Source organism: Lactuca saligna, chromosome 9 (genome assembly GCF_052625555.1).
Source record: "Lactuca saligna cultivar CGN05327 chromosome 9, ASM5262555v1, whole genome shotgun sequence".
Taxonomy (NCBI): domain Eukaryota; kingdom Viridiplantae; phylum Streptophyta; class Magnoliopsida; order Asterales; family Asteraceae; genus Lactuca; species Lactuca saligna.
In genome coordinates this window covers 37814954-37837379 of record NC_136425.1, presented here as the reverse complement: position 1 = coordinate 37837379, position 22426 = coordinate 37814954, and the positions used below count along the sequence as shown (strand labels likewise).

The 22426-nt window shown below is 35.1% G+C and overlaps 3 protein-coding genes across 3 annotated transcripts; all 3 read left to right on the top strand.

Annotated features, from left to right (window-relative positions):
• Positions 1-1828: 1828 nt before the first annotated feature.
• On the top strand, positions 1829-5341 carry LOC145015345 (protein S-acyltransferase 21-like). The gene is made up of 10 exons (XM_078973809.1): positions 1829-2382; positions 2634-2747; positions 2827-2953; positions 3018-3217; positions 3322-3390; positions 3518-3589; positions 3676-3804; positions 3894-3974; positions 4093-4299; positions 4402-5341. The coding sequence occupies exons 1-10, from the start codon at positions 2338-2340 to the stop codon at positions 5254-5256; spliced, it is 1899 nt and encodes a 632-aa protein (XP_078829935.1). The 5' UTR covers positions 1829-2337; the 3' UTR covers positions 5257-5341.
• Positions 5342-6666: 1325 nt separating this feature from the next.
• On the top strand, positions 6667-10488 carry LOC145015411 (MLO-like protein 9). The gene is made up of 15 exons (XM_078973879.1): positions 6667-7101; positions 7307-7364; positions 7500-7729; positions 7859-7975; positions 8071-8128; positions 8235-8320; positions 8433-8507; positions 8616-8704; positions 8802-8851; positions 8969-9009; positions 9141-9314; positions 9475-9510; positions 9612-9679; positions 9909-9969; positions 10056-10488. Exons 1-15 carry the CDS (start codon positions 6985-6987, stop codon positions 10299-10301), a joined length of 1506 nt encoding a protein of 501 aa, XP_078830005.1. The 5' UTR covers positions 6667-6984; the 3' UTR covers positions 10302-10488.
• An 8502-nt stretch (positions 10489-18990) lies between these two features.
• LOC145016653 (Ribophorin I) lies at positions 18991-22426 on the top strand. Its single transcript, XM_078974902.1, has 10 exons — positions 18991-19191; positions 19638-19682; positions 19781-20415; positions 20502-20649; positions 20735-20911; positions 20987-21055; positions 21304-21393; positions 21463-21621; positions 21707-21931; positions 22033-22426. The coding sequence occupies exons 1-10, from the start codon at positions 19096-19098 to the stop codon at positions 22222-22224; spliced, it is 1836 nt and encodes a 611-aa protein (XP_078831028.1). The 5' UTR covers positions 18991-19095; the 3' UTR covers positions 22225-22426.

Sequence of the window (22426 nt, the reverse complement as noted above, 5' to 3'; positions counted from 1 at the left end):
GAGAAGGAAGTGGGAAGGAGGTGCTGATAATTGGAGCGTAGGGCAAGGGCATTTTTGGAAACGACTCTCTCTTTCTCACTCATACGACTTCCCTCATATTTTCTGCTCATATCTAGCTTACCGAATCAGACATCTAAAATCCGCTACAAACAACTTTTGCTGACCGAGTCAGTCAGAAACGTCTGACCTAACTCCGTCAGAAGTATATCAAACACAGCCTTAGCCTATTGGCCCAGAACGAGTCCAATTTGTTTGTAGTCCATTGTTCTTCAAGATTTCTTCAATTTTAGCCCATTTCACCTTCTCCAAGTCATCCATAGCTTGTGTACCTACACCGATCATTTTAATCCTAGATGCATAATTCAATGATTCATCCATCACTAGCCCACTCTACGAGTCATCCCCACTAGTATCAAGCCCATAATCCTTGTTATCCTCCAAGACTAATTGGTTCCCATGCTAAGAAAATTGGAAAGTACTCGAAATAGTCATAAAATAACAAAAAGAAAAATATGCATGATGATTAGCTAAATTATGAATAAAATATTCTAAAATAAACTATAAAATAAATAAATAAATAAAATGAAGCTATAGATTTGTACAAAAGATTTCAATATTCTTTACAACCTTATATGATGCCTCATATTACAAAAAAAAGGAGCATCACATATGAATGATTCAAATTAATTAGATAAGTAAACCAAAAATGTTTATATGATGCCTCATGTTACAAAAAAAGGAACATCACATATGAACGATTCAAATTAATTAGATATGTAAACCAAAAATGTTTATGGGAACTCGAGTTCCATGTTTATAGTTGGAATGTGGAAGGAAAGTAACTTACAACAAAATAAAAGATAAACGGACAAGTTATATATATATATATATATATATATATATATATATATATATATATATATATATATATATATATATATATATATATATATATATATATATATATATATATGGGAAAAGTGAATATACCTAACAACCTTATATAAGCTTAGGTACCTAACTCCATAATACTACATCAGTTTGTATCATATTTATATTGTAATTGTCTAAGGTTCTTAAACTTCAACTTCATAACTTGATTGCTTTCAAAATCTTTAGATTTTCACCAATATCTTTCTTTTACATCACGTCTTTCTATCGAATACCACCTGATGGGCTTCATATCCTACCGCTACAAATGAAAGGATGTAGGAGAAATATAATGATGAATTTCCAAATTTTTTGAAGTAAATCAAGTTTAGGGATGAAGTTTAAGAACCTTGGATGATTGCAATGAAAATTTAATGCAAAATGACGTAGTTTGATGAGGTTAGGTACCTAAGCTTATATAAGGTTGTTAGGTATATTCACTTTACCCTATATATATATATATATATATATATATATATATATATATATATATATATAGGGATTACTAAACTACTTCTTTAAAAAAATACATTCAGGAGATAGAAATTGTTGAACAAAAAGACCCAAAGTTTATGATTTTTACCATGTTTAGTTCAAAATTAAAGTAATTTTCATTTTTGGTTTCAAAACTTCTTAATTTTGGTATTTATTTGAAACTTTTTATATTTGGTCATATGATTTTGTTTCTTATTTCGAAGTTTTATATTTGTTGCTTGGTCTTGCTGATTTTGGTATTTATTACAAAGTTTTATATAGATTTTGGTCTTTCAAAAACTAATACATTAATGCCAATAAAAAAAATAATAAAAGGATATGGACACCATTTTTGTAATTTAACTAAAAGATCTTTCAATGGCGCACCGTTAATTGTTAAATCGTACACATAGGCCAAGAGGACTCATGTGTGTCTACTGTCTAGAGACTTGGTCCACAGCAGTTGCCACTAAAATATTTGTGCTTTTAAGCCTTTAACCCAATGGAAGCACTCGCAGCATGACTTCACAGGAGAAACTAGTCTATGGAATCAAATGCACATGAAGCAGTTGTGGATCATACAGATACAGATACAGTTTTAGTTTATCATACAAATTAACCCCCAACTTTCCTTTCTTCTTCCACGCCTCATTGATCCATTCCTCAACCCCAACCCACCCACAAACCCTAGAATTTCTGGAATCCAAGTGGGGTCGGGTTCTATTGGGGTTTTAACATCTGATCGCAATCAACTACCTTATCCTTGACTTTGAATCTTCCCCATTATTACCGTTGAACTGGATATAGAAGAGCACACAGTAGTTGGTGCTTTGTGTTGTTTCCTGGGTTTACTTTACGAGTTCCTATGACGATCTTGACTGTAAATACGCTCTTGATTTGAGGGTTTTTGAGTTTTGACTTCGTTTATTGATCATGGCTAGGCGACATGGATGGGAACTTCCTGCTCACACTTTTCAGGTTCGATTTTGTGCTTAATTCACTACTTCGATCTGCTACGTGTTTGTGTTTTCCCTATTTTTTGCAATGTGGGTTGGATTCCAAGTATTTTAAGTAAAAGTTCTGTCTAATCATGCTTATTTGTTAGAAATTATGGTTCGTATGAGAATAAATCTACGAGATTTACCATATGAATCAACTTTCATTCTTACAAAAACACACACTACCATGTTTGAGGTTGATAAATCCAAATCTATCTAATCAACTTGCAGGTTGTAGCTATTACAGTATACTTCTTACTATCAGTTGCCTTCTATGCATTTTTCTCACCTTTTCTCGGAAAGGACATCTACGAGCATGTGGCAATCGGTGTCTACTCCTTCTTGGTAAATGACATTTTAACCCTTCAATCAGCTATCTCCATGTTCTTCATGATAACCATTGTTATCAACCACAATCTTTCAGGCTCTCTGTGTATTTATCCTTTATGTAAGATGCACAGCTATTGATCCTGCTGATCCTGGCATTCTAATCGACCCAAACAGGGCAATGGCATCACCTTATAGATCCCATAATGGAACCGAATTACCCGGTTAGTGATCCAAATTGTTTTGACTTTTGACCCACCCGTTGACCGACCCGCCCGTTTGTATCAGGAAATGGATCATCTGTTGGAGAAGCTAGCAAGATTGGGTTTCAGAATGTTGGAATATATGAAAATGGTAGCTCAGGTTGTTGTTCAAAAGTTTGGGGATTCTTTTGTGGTTGTATTGTAATAGAGGATTGTAGAAAAGATGAAGATATGCAACAAGGAGGGGAGGAAGAAGCTTTGTTTTGTACACTATGCAATGCTGAGGTATCTATTTTATTTATTTGATTTTTGAAGTTGTATTTTGTATACTCAACTTCTTATGATTTTCTGGAAAAATTATTTAAAATCTTGATTTTACTTTGTTATAGGTGCGAAAGTATAGCAAACACTGCAGAAGTTGTGATAAATGTGTTGATGGGTTTGATCATCATTGTAGGGTAAGATCCAAATTCCAAAATGAAAGAAATGGCAACACATAGATGAAAAATCTTCTAGAATCTTTTTCATTGTTTATATGTAAATTCACATGGCTTAAATTTTTATTGTAAATTATTTGTTGTGCAGTGGTTGAATAATTGTGTAGGGAGGAAAAATTACTTCACATTCGTGTGCCTAATGGCTGTAAGTGTTGTTTGGGTAAGTTGATAATTGAAAAAAATTTGTCATTTGATATTTAATCTATCAAAAGTAATTCTAAATATCTTATTATGTTTTAATGTCAGCTGACTTTTGAATGTGGGGTCGGGATTGCTGTTCTTGTTCGATGTTTTGCTGATAAAAAATCTACAGAAAATCAGATTGCAGATCGCCTTGGAGATGGATTTAGTAGACCTCCATTTGCAACTGTTGTGGTATCTTCACTCTTTCTAGTCATGGACAAGGACAAATTCGTAATTTCAACTTCAATTTTTCATTTTTTTATTTTACCCACTTTTTTCAGGCTATATGTACTGCTGTTTCTTTTCTTGCCACTATTCCACTATGCGAACTCTTCTTTTTTCACATAATCCTCATCCAAAAGGTTTCTCTCTCTCTCTCTCTCTCTCTCTCTCTATATATATATATATATATATATATATATATATATATATATATATATATATTAGAAATAACAATTTCTTAAAATTCTTAATACACAGGGGATCACAACATACGAATATGTAGTTGCAATGAGGACTCAAAGTGAGCCTCCAGGAGCATCAATAGATGGAATGGATCAACAAAGCTTGCAATCATCTCCAACAAGCTCTGCAATCACTGCCATTAGTGGAAGAAGCTCCCATGGCTTAAGCTTACAACACAAAGGTGCTTGGTGTACGCCTCCAAGAATTTTCATGGATCAACAGGTTGTTAGTTGTTACCTTTCTAGAGACTTCCATAATCTTCTAGAATGTTCTATAACCTTCTTTACCATGTGATTGATTATATCGGATTCTAAAATTATTCAGGATGAAGTGGTCCCACATCTAGAACCAGGGCGCCTACCATCAACGGTTGATCCGGATGCAGTTGACAAGGGTAAGAATTTACCAAAACGCCCTGTGAGAATCAGCGCATGGAAGCTTGCGAAACTGGATTCAAATGAAGCAATCAAAGCAGGGGCAAAAGCGAGGGCGTCATCCTCTGTTTTGCGCCCTATAGGATCTAAATTCGATCCTGACCGTTTATCAAGTAGCAATGTGAGTGGGAGAAGCAGCCCTTCGCATTACAAATTTCATGAAAGGAGCCACTCAAAAAGCTCTTATCCGCCTAGTCGAGCCAGCAGGGATGATGACGTGGATACATGTAATCATAGTGTTAGTAATTTAAGTAGTCCGGCTCCTGGTAGAGACCATTTTAACCCTGTGTACCAGTCTTCAGCGAATCAGTCCCCATGGTCTGGGAAAAATGAGCCAATGGTGGTGCCTCCTCCTCCCCTTCCTCCTAGAAGAAACAACAACAACAACAACAACAATAACAACTTGGGTGTTGGTGAAAGTACGAGATCGTCCTCGGTGTATTGGGATCAAGAAGCGGGGAGATTTGTTTCTGCTTCAACTACAAGAAGCGTGGGTGGTGGCTCTTCCTCTCAGGCTTCGGGGTCGGAGCTTACGTATACGGGACGGTCGATATTTTTTGGTGGGCCGCTAGTTGGTGGTGGTCGGGGCGGGACCGGGAGCGGGCCGCCAGGTGGGGTGGCGGGTGGTGGTGGTGGTCAGAGGGGGGCGGCCACGTTGAGTTATTATCAGCAAGGTAGAGCGCAGAGAGGAGGGCAGCTACCGGTGTTTGTGCCGAATGAGCAAAATCAGACTCCTAGATTATAATGAGATTGTTTATCTAATTTGGTTATTGGACTTGTGTAGATTTGTTTCTTGAATATTTATTTATCAGCAAATTTTGTTGTGTTTCTTGACCTATTGCATGCATACCTTTGTGTTCGGTTTGTTGAGCTTGAATGTAGCAACACACTCAACCTTTGTGTCTTAACTCTTAAGGGTGAGAAACCTGCTTACATGCTTGATGATAGGTAACCGGGTGAATAAGACGCATCACACATGGATTAAGTGACTAGAAAAGCATGAGATGTACAAAGTTCTCATGATCAATGAGATTGTGTAACGTCTACAACTGAGCAAGATAATGTTATTGATAATGTGATTGTGGTTTTTAATTATATGAGATTCATAAATAGAGATTGCGGACCTAAATTTCACAATCATTGTTGGTTGACAACCATTAGACTCCACGGCTCATCAATTTGTCATTTTGTGGTTGGTCAACTAATCAAATTGTATTCAATGACATGTAAGTACACATAACTTAGTGTTAACGGGATCTCCTTAGAAGCAAATACATGGTCATTGAAGATCCTTTATAATTCACACTATGACTATGTATATAAATCCTTGTAAGTTGTTTGATTTCCCATGTTAGGGGTCTTCTCAAGCTGTTTTTTCTCTTCTCTACAAATAAGTTAGAGCAACAGAAAACAAACAAAGATTATTGTTGGTTCAACCAAACAGATGACATGTAAAATATGAAAAGCTGATTATTATCTAACAACTTACTTTGATATAGTTCATGATGTATGTTAAATCACCATCTTCGATTGTATTATCTTCTTCAACAAACATTGTTTAAGAGAATATCAACCTCTTTATCAATATATATATATATATATATATATATATATATATATATATATATATATATATATATATATATTGTAAGTATAGGTTGTTCCTCTTCGTCCTCAACATCGACTTTATATTTGCTAGAAATAAATGCCACTCGCGAGACCATATAACAATTAAGGTTGTTATTGGGAAAAGTGATATTTGCTAATTCACGGCCATTATGTCTTGAGATTCGTGTTTTTTTTTTAAACAAAATAAATTTATGTGGTTTTTTGTGTATAGTTGGCCTCCTACTAACACCATTTTTTGTGTAGAGTTGGCCTCTTTTTGATAGATATTATAGCAAACATAAAATTAAATACATTGTCAAAGTCAAAGCATATTGAATCCATCTAACTACGAACTATGTTGGGTTCAAAAGGGGTGCCATTGTGATTTACATAAATGTGAGGGTGGTCATTGTGATGTAAACATATCTTGTGGCCAAGATTTGTGGTCATCTAACTGAATTCCCTATTAACACTCTCGTTAATTGGTTTTTCAAGGTCAGCATTTTTCAAAGTAAATTTTTTTTATCAAAATGGGGAAATACGTTTTTTTTTAGTTAATTTGACTCCCAAAATACACAAGTTTTTCATCCATCCGTACACAACCTGGTCCATTTCTGTAAGGACCAGCAAATACAAGAAACCTTTTCTCCTTTTCTCAATCCGCTTTTCATATCAATATCCAAAGAGCCACAAAAAAAAATCCATCCTCATCATCATCTTGAAGCCATTTGAATATCTTAATAATCTCTATGGGTGATTACGTTCATAACAAAGAAAACGAACATTGATGTGATGTTTAAGAAAAAGCTACAGTTTTGAGAAAGATAATTCGATTTTGGTGGTGTTTGTTTGCTTTTAGGTTAAAATGGGAGGAGGAGGTAGGGGTCTAGATGAAACCGCAACATGGTCTGTAGCCCTGGTTTGTGCAATCATCGTTATAATATCGATCTTGATGGAAAAAGCTATTCATCATGTTGGACATGTAAATATATAATAATCCTCAACCTTTTATAATCATCTAATCCTTTATATATATATATATATATATATATATATATATATATATATATATATATATATATATATATATATATATATATATATATATATATATATTTTCCATTTGAAGTTGGAACGTTACATTGTTCCAATATAACTAATCGATACATGCATTTACAATATTTCAGCATCTGAAACATAGAAATAAAGAGGGACTGCTTGAAGCACTGGAGAAGATCAAAGCAGGCAAGAATATTACTATACATTATGAGCTAGGGTTAATTAATAATAATTATTATATGAATGTTTCTTTTTGTGTATATCTTGTATTTGATGATTGATATATATATATATATACGTGTGTATTATGGTTGCATGCAGAGCTTATGATTCTTGGATTTATATCTCTGTCGTTGACATTTTGTCAGAACTCGATTGCTTCCATTTGTGTTTCTAAAATACTTACGAAAGATTTCTTGCCATGCAAAAGAAAACCCGATGGTAAAGAACCAGAAGATGACGAAGACGACGCTGAAGATGCTCGTCGCAGGCTTTTAATGTATGATACTCATCGGAAATTAGGAGGCGGAGAACCCGTAGAATGCAAACCCGTAAGAAATATTTTCAATATCCTTAATTAATTGCTACGATTAATTAACTTATTTATGTTATATTCGTTTAAAATCATTTAACAATGGTGTTATTTAATTAATTAAATTATGTTTTAATCAATTAATCAGGGATACGAACAGCTTATAACAGTTACAGGATTGCATCAACTCCACATATTCATTTTCTTTTTGGCAGTTTTTCATGTTATTTATAGTGCCCTCACTATGATTTGTGGAAGAGCAAAGGTGACATTAATTTATAAATAATTTTTTTTTTTTAAAAATCTATGAATTTTCTTTTGATCGATTTTGCTCATCTTAAAGCCTTTCTTTCGATGCAGATCCGTGAGTGGAAACACTGGGAAAAAGATATCTTGCAGCAACAACAATCCGGACACGGTGTTTAATTATTAATTAATTACTTCTTTTTTTCATTTATTACCAAAGTTTTATTGTGTTTTTTTTTTTTTTTCTTCATATTTTTTATGTTTAATTATTTATGCAGATCCTTCAAGGTATCGGCTTACAAAAGAAATATCTTTTGTTAAAGGGCATGCCACCAAGACCGGATCCTCAGCATTCTTCTACATTGTAAGCCAATTATATCACTAGCTTTAATTCTCATGTTCTTATTCTAAATTATTAGATAACTTTTTGTTAATTAATAAAGTAATTAACAAACAAATAATTCATTTAATTTCAGATCTGTTTTTTCCGGCAATTCTTTACCTCTGTTGGTAGATCAGATTACATGGCGATGCGCCATGGGTTCATTTCTGTGGGTTCTACATTCTACAACCCCGATTTATTTTCTCATTTATAAAAATACTAATAGTTAATTAATATATAATATTCATGACTTTCTTCCATTGACATATATATACAGGTTCATTTAGCTCCTGGAAGTCAATTTAACTTTCAAAAATACATAAAGAGGTCACTTGAAGACGATTTTAAAATACTTGTGGGAGTAGGGTAATTACTTTCATACACTCTTAATTATAACTACATGCATTATATAAATCAGTTATTTCAGCTGTATGAATTTTAATAAATTTGGCGACACTTTCAGTCCGTTGTTATGGACTGTTGCGGTTATCTATCTGTTTGCCAATGTTGAAGGTGAATCTTAATTTATCCAAAGTCCTTGTGTTTTTAAGTATAAATATCCATGCATTATGCATACATATTATTACATACATAATATTAATAATCCATTCATAATGTATGTATATGCAGGAACTCATGCTATGATTTGGCTATCTCTATTCCCTGTTGTTGTAAGGATTAATTTTCTCATGAATTTAATCAAGAAAAGTTAACGATTTCCTAATTATGTGATCAAGAGAGAGAATCTTGATTAATTCTTTACTGTTAATTAGTAACTTATAATGTTGATTTTGGGATAAAGATAATCTTAGCAGTTGGAACAAAGCTTCAAGCCATTATAGCACGAATGGCTATTGAAATCCAAGAAAGACATGCTGTTGTAGAAGGCGTACCTCTTGTTCAAGTCACGGATAATCATTTTTGGTTAAAGGATCCTTCGCTAATTCTTTCATTAATTCAGCTCACGCTCTTCATGGTACGTATCTTTCAGTAATATATATATTAGTTATATACTACAATATAATTATTGTAACAAACATTTTCAGTATATATATACCATTTTGCTGTGTTATAAATTATTGCAACTTAATTTAATAGTTTGCTAACTTGTGAGTTGTGAATTTTTGTATGTCCAGAACGCGTTTGAGTTAACACACTTCTTTTGGATATGGGTATTAAGTTTTCTTTATCTTTTTTCTTACAAAAACTAGTTATATATGCTAATTTATAAATATGATTGACTACGTACATGATGTGCTATCGACTACTACAGTATGAGTTCGGACTCTTCTCTTGCTTTCATCAAAAGCCTCTTCTTCAACTTGTTAGAGTTTTAATTGGGTGAGTTTGGTAGTTGTTTCTTATTTAAAGGAAAAACAAAAAATTAAACCTTTTGTTGTACTCATTCTTTGTCTTTGATCAAAAGTTTTTACTTTTAATCTTTATCCAATACAAAAAAAAATTCCATGGTGGCTCTAGTTGCATCACATATTCACATGTTAAGTATGAGAGTTATTATTGGGCATGCAAGTTCGAAGATTTTGATATGTTTGCTTTATTAATTTACCAGAATTATAGTTCAAGTCTTATGCGCTTATGGCATCCTTCCACTCTATGCCCTTCTTTCTCAGGTACCTCTAACTACTATTCCCACTAATAAATAGGGTAAATTAAGAGTCAAAATGGGTAATATTTAACATGACTTTTTTTTGTGCAGATGGGTTCGAAGATGAAGAGAACAATTTTCGATGATCAGACCTCGAAAGCCCTCAAGCATTGGCATAAACATGCAGTGAAAAAGAAGGATGCCAAGGGGCAATCTGGTCATCTTCCGACGTCTGGAAATGCTGCAGCACAAAGCGCTGCTCCAGACGCTGCTGACGGGGGTCACGCTTCCTCGGGCCAATCGGCTCACATTGTGGCCAGCGTAGACATTCCCCAAGATAAAAAGAACGCATCATGATTGATCTATCCCTAACTTGCTTTGATCTTCTAGCTCATTTTGTGTTTGTTGTTGATTATATTAATTAATATATATATGAACCTAATATATACTAGAAGATATATTCATGATGATGAGAACATCAAAGAATGGCATACAAGTATATGTGATTATGTTTAGAAGGTACATATATTGTTCCCACTCAATTGGTTCCTTATTTGTAATTAAATGTTACATATTTCGGTTTCATGTCTTATTATTTGTGCATTTTATTATCTTCTTCATTCCTATCTAATTAGATGTGGCACAATTGGTTTCTAGTAACGGGTTAAGTAGACCATATAATTTGTAGTATAGATTAGTTTGATCCACAACATTTCCTCTCCTATTATTTTTACAAATTAACTATGTGCTAAATATGCTTAGAGTATCTTGTAAAATGTGTGCCTTGAAATTTGGTGACCCAGACCCGAAAGAAAGTGAAAAAACTTGACGTCATACATTGACAAAATAAGTGTTTTGAGTAGGGTTAGGACCGATAGGCCTTAAGCCATACACGACAAACACTTAACCTATGGGGGTGGGAGGTGGGACTTCCATGGTATGAACATTTTTTGTTATTCTGAATTTCCTTGTATATGGGCTTAGACCTATAATTGCTAGGGTTGTATGGTTATAAATATTTGTAGCTACAGATTCCTGTGTAATCACTTTTGAAACAAGTCGTTAATAGAAGAGTTCTCCGGTTCTTGCCCATGGACGTAAGTTACATCGACCAAACCACATGAGTATAAAGTTCCAACCTTGATGTTTTTTCCTTTAGATCTAGTTTTGTGGGTCTTTTTGGTATCATTGATCCTTTTATTGGAGTTTGGAGAACTCTATAACCATATGAATGACTAAATGATTTATAGACTTGTTAAAAGAAGGAAAAATGAGTATGCATATATTCCCTTGTGTCATGCATGAGTTTTCGGTTCTTTTATAGTTATGGTTAGAGTTTAGAAGAGATTAAGCCATGGAAATGGATAACTTTATCCATTAAGTCACTTAGAAGATCCATATTTGAAGTTTCAAATTCTAACTTAAGGGAATAAGTGCTTAATAGAAGGAGGTTGTTAAGTCATAGGGCACGATGCGAATTTTGGGTGTCGCGGAACACTTCAAGGGTTTTCACAACTATTTTTTCATGTAATAGGTGCGGAGGCCTGGTCTTGGTCACAATGCGCTTTCATTGACTTTGACCGTTGACTTTTTGACCAGTTTGACTTTTGGTCAAACTTTGAGGGTCCAAGTATAGAAGAAAGATATACGATTTCAATCACGTTTTCTATTATGTATGTTGAAGATAATCAAAATATTAGGTGGTGTTCTTATTCTCATACATTTCATGACATTATGTTGCACATTAGTATGAGAACTGTACGGAAGTATAAATGAAAGATATATGATTTCAAGCATGTTCTCTATTATAACTATTCTAATGGTAACTTAAAATATAAAGGAAAATTTTATGAATTCAAGTGTGGCTAAATCATTATTTCAAGAATAGTTTGTACTTTATAGTGTGAAAGAAAAGTCTATCATTTCCTAAGAAAGACTATAATATGTTTTCAAAAATTAACTTATGGTATGAAAGAAAGGCTTATATTTTAGAGTATAATTATATTATGTTTTTCAAGAATAGTTTATACTATATGAAAGTTTATATAAAGTTTTGAAAGAGAATTTGCACAAGGTTATATTTTGAATGTTTCAGTAAAAGTCTATGAAATAATATATAAAGGTTTGTATCTAAACTCACGTATCTCACGAGACATTTTTGTCTTACTATTTTATATTATGGATGTATTTGAGGTTAGTATTTACATACTAGAAGAATATTGGTGTCATACTAGAAGCATTTTTGAAGATTAGATGGAGTGAAGCTTGTAAATAGGATCTTGTTATGATCTTTTGTTGATTCTTATTCTTTTTGTTATGTTTGTTGTTGATATGAATTGAGTAACATTTAAGCTTATTAGTACTTAAACAAATGCTCAAATAGTTTATTGGACCACATTTTGGTAAATTGTGACTTAATGTAATAAAACAGTTTAACCATAGCATATGAAAAGCATTGTAAAATGGATGTTACACTAAGTCTCTTTTGAAGTTTTTATCGAGTGTGGATGTGAGTTGGTGGGTTAAACTTCTCAATTCCCTTTATTGTAACTTTAAAAGATGACTATACGATGGACTTAGTTAATTCCAATATTAGGTTTCTAAATTGCACATCATTGAGCCGTTTTATAAAATCTGCATATATGTGTCTTGCATTATGCTTTGTACTTGGCAATAAGTCGCATATAACTGCAACAAGTCTGTATTAATAATAAAAGTGGTTGCATTGTTAGTCTTGAATGAATGTAAACAATAAGTTGATTTAAACTTGCACCTCGTGTTGTTTAGAAATTAGTCGTAGATCATTTCCACAATCATGAGAAGATCATCAAATACTAGTTTAACAACCACTTCGAGTATTAGTTATTTTCAACACAGCACTATCTACAAAACTATAAAAAAAAATATAGTTTTTGACATCCCTACCCACATCATATATGATTTCCCTGATGCATATTCCTTTTAAGGATTAACCATGTAGCTCAATTACCATTTGACAACACTTTATTTACACGAAATAAACTCCTTGAAAGTACATATAAAAGTTAGTAAAGTAATTTTTACCATCTAACATTATTAAGACATTCATCTTAACAGTATGATTAAATTCTTGCATTATGTTCTTGTAAGTTAACTTCAATGAGACTAAATACATTAATTGTCTCCCAACATTAATCTCAATACCAAACCTCTTTACAATTTCTAATCTACCTTCTTCAATAATTATTTTTTATTTTGCAAGATTTCCTTAGTGTAGTGACCTCCAATCCAAGCAAATGCTACAATGGAAACTAATTTGAAGCTCGTTGTACGGTTGGGGTTAAGTTTTAATTATTTATTTGGAAATATTATACATCCCTCATCCATGAAGTTGAAATCCTTAAGGTACATTCTCTACTACAATAATTCACTAAAATTCTCTTATGGTTACTCTTTTAAAAAGTAAAAACAAAGTTGAAACACACTTGCAACAACATAATTTCATAGACTAAGCTGCACAAATGGTCCCTGTGGTATGTCCAAAATGTTGGATTAGTGTCTAAGTCCATAACTATTTTGGTATGTACTTAACCCGATGGTGCATGGTCCTTTTGGGTTGCCTTCACCAAAGCAACTTAATTGGAGAAATATATATAGAGAGAGGATAATATGATTTATTAATATGTTATAAGAATAATATATTAAAGGAGAAATCATATTTGTTTAATTAATATTGGTCAATAATTAATTAGGAATTAATTTTGTGATCAAATGTAATTAATTAAACTAGAGGGGCTGATTTGTAATTATGTGATAGTTACAAAATAAGGTAAGGATTATCTTATATATAGGGTGAACGAATTTAAGGAGATAATGCCTTAGAATTCGACTATGATAAGGATTCAAGGATTATCTTATGGGTTGCTTTGTGGATAAGCAACTAGATAAGGATAATGACTGAAACCCTATCTCTACACCTATATAAACACCCCTTGGCTCATGAATTCGTGTGTCTCTTCCCAAGAAGTCCTAAGGAAGAATTCTAACCTCTCTCTTTATACCTTCTCCATTTGCTCTTGGTGTTTGTAAGCCATTAGAGGAGTGACACTTGTGTCTCTAAGCCTTCCAAAGTCAATTCAAGGAGGAATTAGGATTGTTATTACTCTATAACAATCAAGGTATGTTCTTAAACCCATTCATATGTTAATATCGATTTCATATACTAGAAGTAGGGTTTATAGTCTTGGATTCAAAGCATGTACAATAGAGAAACCTAGATCCAAGCATTAGGGTTCGTATGAGCACATAGGATGTCTTATGACCAAAACCCATCACAAAATTGCCACTTTGGTCCAAAAAGGTTTGGACTAGCACCAGAGGTCCAAAACTTTCATTTTGTTGCGGTTTTGGTCCAATTCTTTTTGAAAATATTTAAAGTGACGATTTTGCCCTTGGTATTTTCTTTTTCTGTTTTCTTTTATTATTTTTTTTATTAAAATAAATAAGAAACAAAATGTAATAACCCCTCATCCCTTTTATATGTTCATCACTTAACATTGCCATCATCTGTCAGTAGTACAGCCACCACCGCCACCGAAAGCCGCCACCGCCGTCGGAGGAGGAGTGAAACGAAGAGATACGGACGGAATCAGGGTTTGCAAACCCTAAACCACCTCGGACATGTGAGAGAGAGATAGAGAACGACGTTACAATTTGTTATGAAAGGCGGCGACGCTAGGGTTTGCTATAACAGGCGACTGCAACGGTTGGTTTTCAGCGCCAAAGAAGGGCTCCGACGGTGGGTTTTCAGCATCAATGAAGGGTTTCATATATGTTCATTACTCGAGATCTGACGAGAAGTTTTTCAGATCTGAGGGTTTATGGGGTGAAAACCTTAAATCATTTGGGTAAAGGGTGATATATTCGGCTCCGACGTGTGTGGATAGGCGGCGTTTTGACAAACATATCTAGAGACCGACGACCTTCATGGTTTCGACACGGGGAAGAGTTTGTTTATCTAAAAACCGACAACGACCACGAGCAAGATCTAAAGAGGGGGATTGTTTTCAAATCGACAACGTTTAAGGAGGTTTTTGAGGGTTTTTTTTATCTTCACCGGAAAATCGTAGGTTTGTATGTCTATGCCGGAAAATCGAAGGTTTGTTTGTCTTTGCCGCTGGAAAACAATACTTTTCGGATCGAAGGTTTTTCTAGTAGATGGTGGTGGTGTTGACCTGGTTGAAATGGTCATCTTTTCCGGTGGTGGTGATTGTGTTCGTCTTTTCCGGTGAGGGTGGTTGTGTTCATCTTTTCCAGCAATGGTGTTCAAGCCATCCTATGGAAAAAGAGAGAAGGGGTTGGAGTGGGGGACGGAGTGAGGGTGGGGGTTAGTTTCTTTTTATTTTTTAATTAAAAGTGTGTTAGAAGTAAATAAAAAAATGGAAAAAGAAAATATCAAGGGCAAATCCGTCAACTTAATAATGTTTCAAAACTTTTGGACCAAACTCGCAACAAAATTAAAGTTTTGGACTACTGGTGCTACTCCAAACTTTTTTGGACCAAAGTGACAATTTTAGACATACCACAGGGACCATTTGTGCAGTTTAGTCAATTTCATAACATATGTTTCATCTATTAGGGATTTTAAAATCTCATCCCTAGATTTTTACAACGTTGGGTACGATTGAAAATCGAATAAATATCAAACTGAGGATCTCTCCCGCATTCTTCATATAAATTAGCATCATCAGATCCAATGTTTCATATTCTTCAACTGGTTGTAAGTTTGCATCATGACATAACTCAGCTAGAATTATATTGAGAGGCCGGTCGTGATTCTGGATCGGAAAGCAAAGACCTTGAGGAACAAGGTAATTCAGCTAGTGAAGGTGCAGTGGGAGCACCGGAAGGGGTCTGAGTGGACGTGGGAGGCTGAAGACGAAATGAGAGAACATTATCCCGGGTTATTTGCAGATGCAGCAGCAGACTTCGAGGACGAAGTCTGGGTCAAGTGGGGGAGAATTGTAATGACCCGTCCCTGGTATGTGGGTTTTAGTATTTATTTTTGAAGTTAACGGAGGAACTCGGCGAGTCTATGTCCCGACTCGTCGAGTAGGGTCGCGTTGTTGATCAGCGTATAGATCGGCGACTCGGCGAGTCCATATTCGGGACTCGACGAGTCGGCCTGCCAGGTTGAAACCCTAAATCTTCAGGTTGCTCACTATTTAATCCACCTTATAGCCCCCATTCTCGCCTCCTTCACCCTCAGAACGCTGTGAGAAAACCCTAATCCATCCTTGAGTGATCTAAGTGTTCTTGTGTGATTTGTGAAGGCTTGAAGAAGGAGAAGAAGAAAGGAGCAAGGAGAAGAGGAGTAGTGCAAAGATCCAAGGGCAAATCAGAGTTATTTGAGGTATTCTTCGGATTTCCCTCTTGTTTTATGCTTTAAACCTCCATTAGAACTCTTCTAGATCTAGTTGATGCTTTTCCCAAACCTTATGATTGTATGAATGCTCTAATAAGTCGAGATATCCTTAGATCTACTAATTGAGAAGTTTCAGAGCCCAGATCTATTGCCTTTATGAAGATACTTTGCATGGAAACCCTAGATCTAGCCTTTATTATGCTTTTTGAGCTATTTTATCTTCATGAATGCATATGGGCACGTAAAGATAGAATCTTTACGTGCTAATCGAGTTAAGGGAGTCCAGATCTATAAGTTTTATGCACTGTATTCAAGCAGAATCAAGTTTTGAGTTGCTGCATGCAAGCGACTCGGCGAGTCGGAAGAACGACTCGGCGAGTCAAGCCGCGAGTCCCCGATTTTTCCCTTTTTGAGTGATGCCGAGTGAGACCAGTGAGTGATGGAGTGGACTTTGTGAGTTGTGGTTAGACTCAGTAATGGAGGGACTCGGCGAGTTGTTCATACAACTTGGCGAGTCCAAGGAAATCTTCTTAGCTCGAAGAACAACTCGTCGAGTTGTTCATACGGCTCGGCGAGTCTGATGCAGATTGCCTGAAGTTTTAGATTCGAAAGGGAACTCGTCGAGTTGATGCCATACTCGACGAGTAGCAGCGAGTAGGGTGAGAAATGAGAGTAGGGACTCGGCGAGTTGGCGGCCCAACTCGGTGAGTCAGGTCAACTGTAAAGTTGACTTTGACCAGGAGAGTTGACTTTAGCCAGGGATAAAGGAGTCATTTACCCCAATATAGTTATTAATAATTTGATTGAGTGTAATTGTGGATTTGTAGCCGGGGAGATACCGGAGCAGCAGCAGATAGTTCCCGGAGTCACACACTCAGCAGCCAGATCACGAGGTGAGTTTCCTTCCAGTAGGAACGGGTCTAAGGCCACAATGCCGGCCCGTTTAGTAGCAGTAGTTTCCGAACTTTGGTCCGATGCAGTTGTTAGTTGTTTGATGCCTTTGTGGCTCAGACAGGATTTATGTGTTAAGTGTTATGGGCTACGGCCTGACGTAGTATGCAGTATATGAGTTTATGATCATGTGTGTTATGCTATTTGATATGTGTTTTGCTATGCTATGCTATGCCCAGTTAGTTCCGGACTTCGGTCCGATGCAGGGGACAAGGTCCCAATCAGTTCTGGACTTCGGTCCGATGCAGTTAGTTCCGGACTTCGGTCCGATGCAGTTAGTTCCGGACTTCGGTCCGATGCAGTTAGTTCCGAACTTCAGTCCGATGCAGGGGACAAGGTCCCAGTTAGTTCCGGACTTCGGTCTGATGCAGGGGACAAGGTCCCAGTCAGTTCCGGACTTCGGTCCGATGCAGTTTTCCGGGCTTCGGCCCGATGCAGTGGGCAAGGCCCAATATGTGTTTATATGTTATTATATGGTATGTGGTAGTTTGGGGGAGCTCACTAAGCTTCGTGCTTACAGTTTCAACTTTGGTTTCAGGTATTTCCGCAAGCAAAGGGAAGAGCTCAGGTTGATGGCATCGCACACACCACAACTTCAGTTGTCCTGGGAGTTGTTCTTAGTTTTTCATAGATGGGATTTGATACAGTATTGATACAGTTTACTCATAACACTTTACTATTGTTTTTGAGATATTGACGTACGAGTTTTACCTTATGATATTATCGTGGTGTTTTTAGTAATTATTAAACAAAAATTTTTGGATCGTATTTTTGGATGTTTCACTAGGTCATCAACTACATGATATGACACGCCAAATAATAATCGGGTAAATGTACCAAAAAAATTCAATGAAATTTTCTAAAAAAAATTAATGAACTATTGATAAATCATGTAAATAAATTGGTTTTAATTAGACCTGACAAACATGTCGTATCAAAACGGTAAACGGGTTGAGAGAGCTTGATCCTAAGTCCTAACCCGACTCGTTTAATTAACGTATCGTGTCGTGTCAACCCATTTATTTTTCTGTCGGGTTCCGGGTTCGGAGTATACCTTAAAATGTGTCGTGTCATGTGAGTTTGAAATATTAAACATGTCGAAAGAGTATGATTTAGATAGGTGGAAAAGAAATGTAATAGTTAAGAGGCAAAATGGCGAAATTTATAGTAAGTTTAGAGAGAAAGTTGAATGAATATGAGTTGGAAGGAGAAGGGAGAGATCATGAGGAGGAGAGAATGGTTGAGATGACCGTGTAATTTGAGCGATAACAAAAAAATTGAAAATGAAAGTCTTAACTAAGACGACGAAGTGTATTCCACGTTACAAAACGAGTCAACCTAAAAGTTTTCTTTTACGTATTGTTTTGGTTTTTAGTCCTTCTAGTTTATTTAAAACATTCATAAAACTTACATATAAATGGTCATTTCCGAGTTATATTCTGGTTGAAATTTCCAATCCTAACTTTACTTGTTTATTTTTCATATCATATTGTGTCAACTCGTTTAATTAAACGAGTTTAAATATCTTAACCAAACTCGTTTATTTCGTATCGATTTCGTATAGATCAGTTTTTAATAAAATCTAAAAATCGTTAGCCTCTTGAAAAAAATTGGTTACTAGCGCATGATACCAGTTCTGAGCTAAATAACGCATCTATCGGCGCATTTTAAAAAGTCATGACTTCTTGGTCGTGCATAAAACTTCTGTGTCCTTAATTTGGCGAGGAACCTCTCTATTTTTCTCACTCCGATATCATAAACCCTAATTCAATACATTACAGGAAAGAAGATAAAATCATGGGTAGGTTTCGATTTGATCTGCTACTGTTACTACTTGCTGTACATTGGGGCCCCGCGCTTTCCGATCTAGTCATCTCCAAGCTTGATCGACGGGTAATCTTTCGTCTGTATATATTGATTTCATTTCTAATATTCTCAGCTAATTATTGATCGGATCCGAAGTTTTGGTTAATCTGGTTGGCTGTATTGTCATTGAACAAATCGAGCTCAGTTTGATTTCATTTTCTTAGTAAGTAGAGTTATCAACGTATCATTCTCGTAGGTGATTGTTACACAATTCGCTCCAACAAAAGCTTAGATTTGATAATGCTAACGTTTTTAATTCTGTATGGAGTGTTATGAAGTCTAGTATAGTTGGTAATTTGTTGTTGTAAAGCTTAAGATCGGTATCAAGCTCGAACTCGACTTTACTCTTAATTCCCTAACTCGAATGTAGCTATAAACACTTGGCAAATGGCTTCAACTAGACCATTACAACCGAATGCTCAACTTTTTGATTGTCTTCATTGAACCTTATAGAATCTCATTTTCTATTGCAGATTGATCTGACTTCACAGATTGTACGAATGACCATGTCCTTCAAGGTGCATAATCATTCAAAAACCTATTTCACATTTCACCTCTTCATTTCTTCACCATTTTTAACCCATTCCAAGAATTTGGAATGTTTCCTACCTTGCAGGTAGAAAACACAGGTCCTGATCCAGTTTCCAAGGTATCTTTAACCTTCCCAGAACACCAAGCAAACAATCTAGCACTTTTAGTAGCAGTGAGTACAGAAGGGAAAGGGAAAACAAAAGGTCCCACCACCAATCTCCCAATCAAAACCAACCAACCTGCTGACTCACCACCATCACTAATCTGGTATGCTGCATCTCTCCCAAAAGAATTGGTCAAAGGAGAAAGTTTGACCATGGATGTTTTAGCAGTCTTCACCCACACCTTACGCCCATTCCCAGAAAAAATCACACAATCAGAATCTCAACTCTTCCTCTTCCAGGAATCTGCACACTTTCCCTCACCTTACAAAGTCAAATCCCAGTCAATGACAGTCAAACTTCCATCCGAAAACGTCGAATCTTATACAAAACTCAAAACCACAAAATTCTCAAACTCAGAGATCAAATATGGTCCTTATGAAAACCTTCCTCCTTTTTCATACTCTCCAGTAATCATCCACTTTCCAAGCAATAAACCATTTGCAGTTGCACAAGAATTAATTAAAGAAATAGAGATTTCTCATTGGGGCAATGTACAAGTCACTGAACATTATACCCTCATTCATGGTGGTGCTCAAAGCACTGGTGAATTTTCAAGGTATTATCACATCACATTTTGTAGCTTATAACTTTATCTTCTTTGATTTTGACTTGACATTGCTGATGTCATCATTATGATGCCAGGCTGGACTTCCAGACAAGGCCACATATACGAGGTGCATCAGCTTTCCGGAATCTTCTCGCCATGTTGCCACCAAGAGCACATTCCATTTATTACAGGGATGCCATTGGGAATATTTCAACATCTAATATATATGGTGATTCAAGCAAGGTGAGAGATTATATCATTATATCATTATATGATATATTGTTTTTTATTTTTCTAATGAGTTTTTTTTTTTTATAAAAAATTGCAGACATTATTGGAAATTGAACCTCGGTATCCAATGTTTGGAGGTTGGAAAACTTCATTCACAATCGGATACAGTTTGCCACTTCAAGATTTCTTGTTTCAATCAGAAGAAACTCGGTTTCTTAATATTACTTTTGGTTCACCCATGAACGACATTCTTGTTGAAAACCTTACTGTGAAGGTAAAAGAAAGATGGGCAAAATTGGTATTTTGTAAAAATGTTTTTTTTGTAATCCTTTTCTTTTCATGAATGCAGGTTGTTCTGCCTGAGGGATCAAAAGATATATCTGTTTCAGTTCCATTCCCTGTAAAACAGTCACAAGAGGTCTGCAAAACTCTTTCCTTATAATACTTTCACTAAATTACCAAAATGGTCCCTAATCTTTCTGATTTTCACCATGTTTAGTTCAAAATAGAAACTTTTTCAGTTTTGGTCCTTATTTCAAGAGGGCCCTTATTTCAATGTTCATGGAATCTTGAAATAAGGACCAAACTGAAACTAAACAATGTTAGAAAGTACAGGGACTGTTTTTGTAATTTACTCTAATGGATTATTTTTTTATTTTTTTTCAGACAAAATTTTCTCACTTGGATATTGCGGGTAGACCCACGATTGTCTTAGAAAAAATTAATGTTGTCCCAGAGCATAACCAGTATTTCCAGGTATTCAATCATTCATTCATTTAAATTGAGGTTATTTTGGTAATTAAATTTATTAGTTTGACTTTTCAGGTCCACTACAAATTCAGCAACATTTCACTCCTTACAGAGCCATTAATGTTGATATTGGGATTTTTCTCTCTCTTCATTGCTTGCATCATCTACATGCATGCTGACTTCACAATCTCAAAGTCTTCACCTTCATATCTTGCAAAATTGCAATGGGATGAGGTAATAGTAATACATGAAAACACTTGATTAAATTAAAAAATTTTCTCATTTCATTTAATAAACCAAAATCCTTTTTTTTGTTTAGGTTTTGGGAACGATTCAGCAGCTTCGAGATATGATCAACAGATGTTTATTGATACATGAAAAACTGGAAGCTTCTTTAAGAGAACTTTCTAGAACAGGTGATGTCCAGGCTTGTAAAGCGGTCCGCAAAGCAGCGGATACTTTGTTGAAAGATGTTTCTAAAGAATCAAAGCCCCTTTTGTCTCTCCTACAATCTTCCCCACAAGCTGCACATATTTTTCCCAAGGTTTTTTTTTTTTTTTTTTCTTTTTTCTCTATACATTAGTTTTGTAATTTCAAGCTCATTTTTTCTTTTATATTTTATTGAAAATGGTTTTTGTTTTGTAGGTGGAGGAGTTGGTTGTGAAAGAGAGAGATTTGCAAGAAAAGATTATGTTGAAACACACAATGGTGGTGGATTCATATGAGAAGAAATCAGGGGGGAGGGATTTTGAGAATCGTGTGGCTGCAATTCAACAGAAGATTACAGTTTTGAAGCAGGAAGTTGATGATCTTGTTGAGTTTGTTGAAGATATTTAATCAGATATATTTTTTTTTCAGATTAATGAGGTTACGTGAGTAGTTTAAGGACTTAGAGTTTGTGTTGTTTTGGATAATACTGTGAAGGCGACTTTGATATGTTTTGAGTTTTGTTTTTTTTTTTTTTTTTTTTTTTTATTATTAAACTTTTGTAGAAAAACTTGATTTTTATACTGGATAGACCTAAGCATTTTAGACTTTA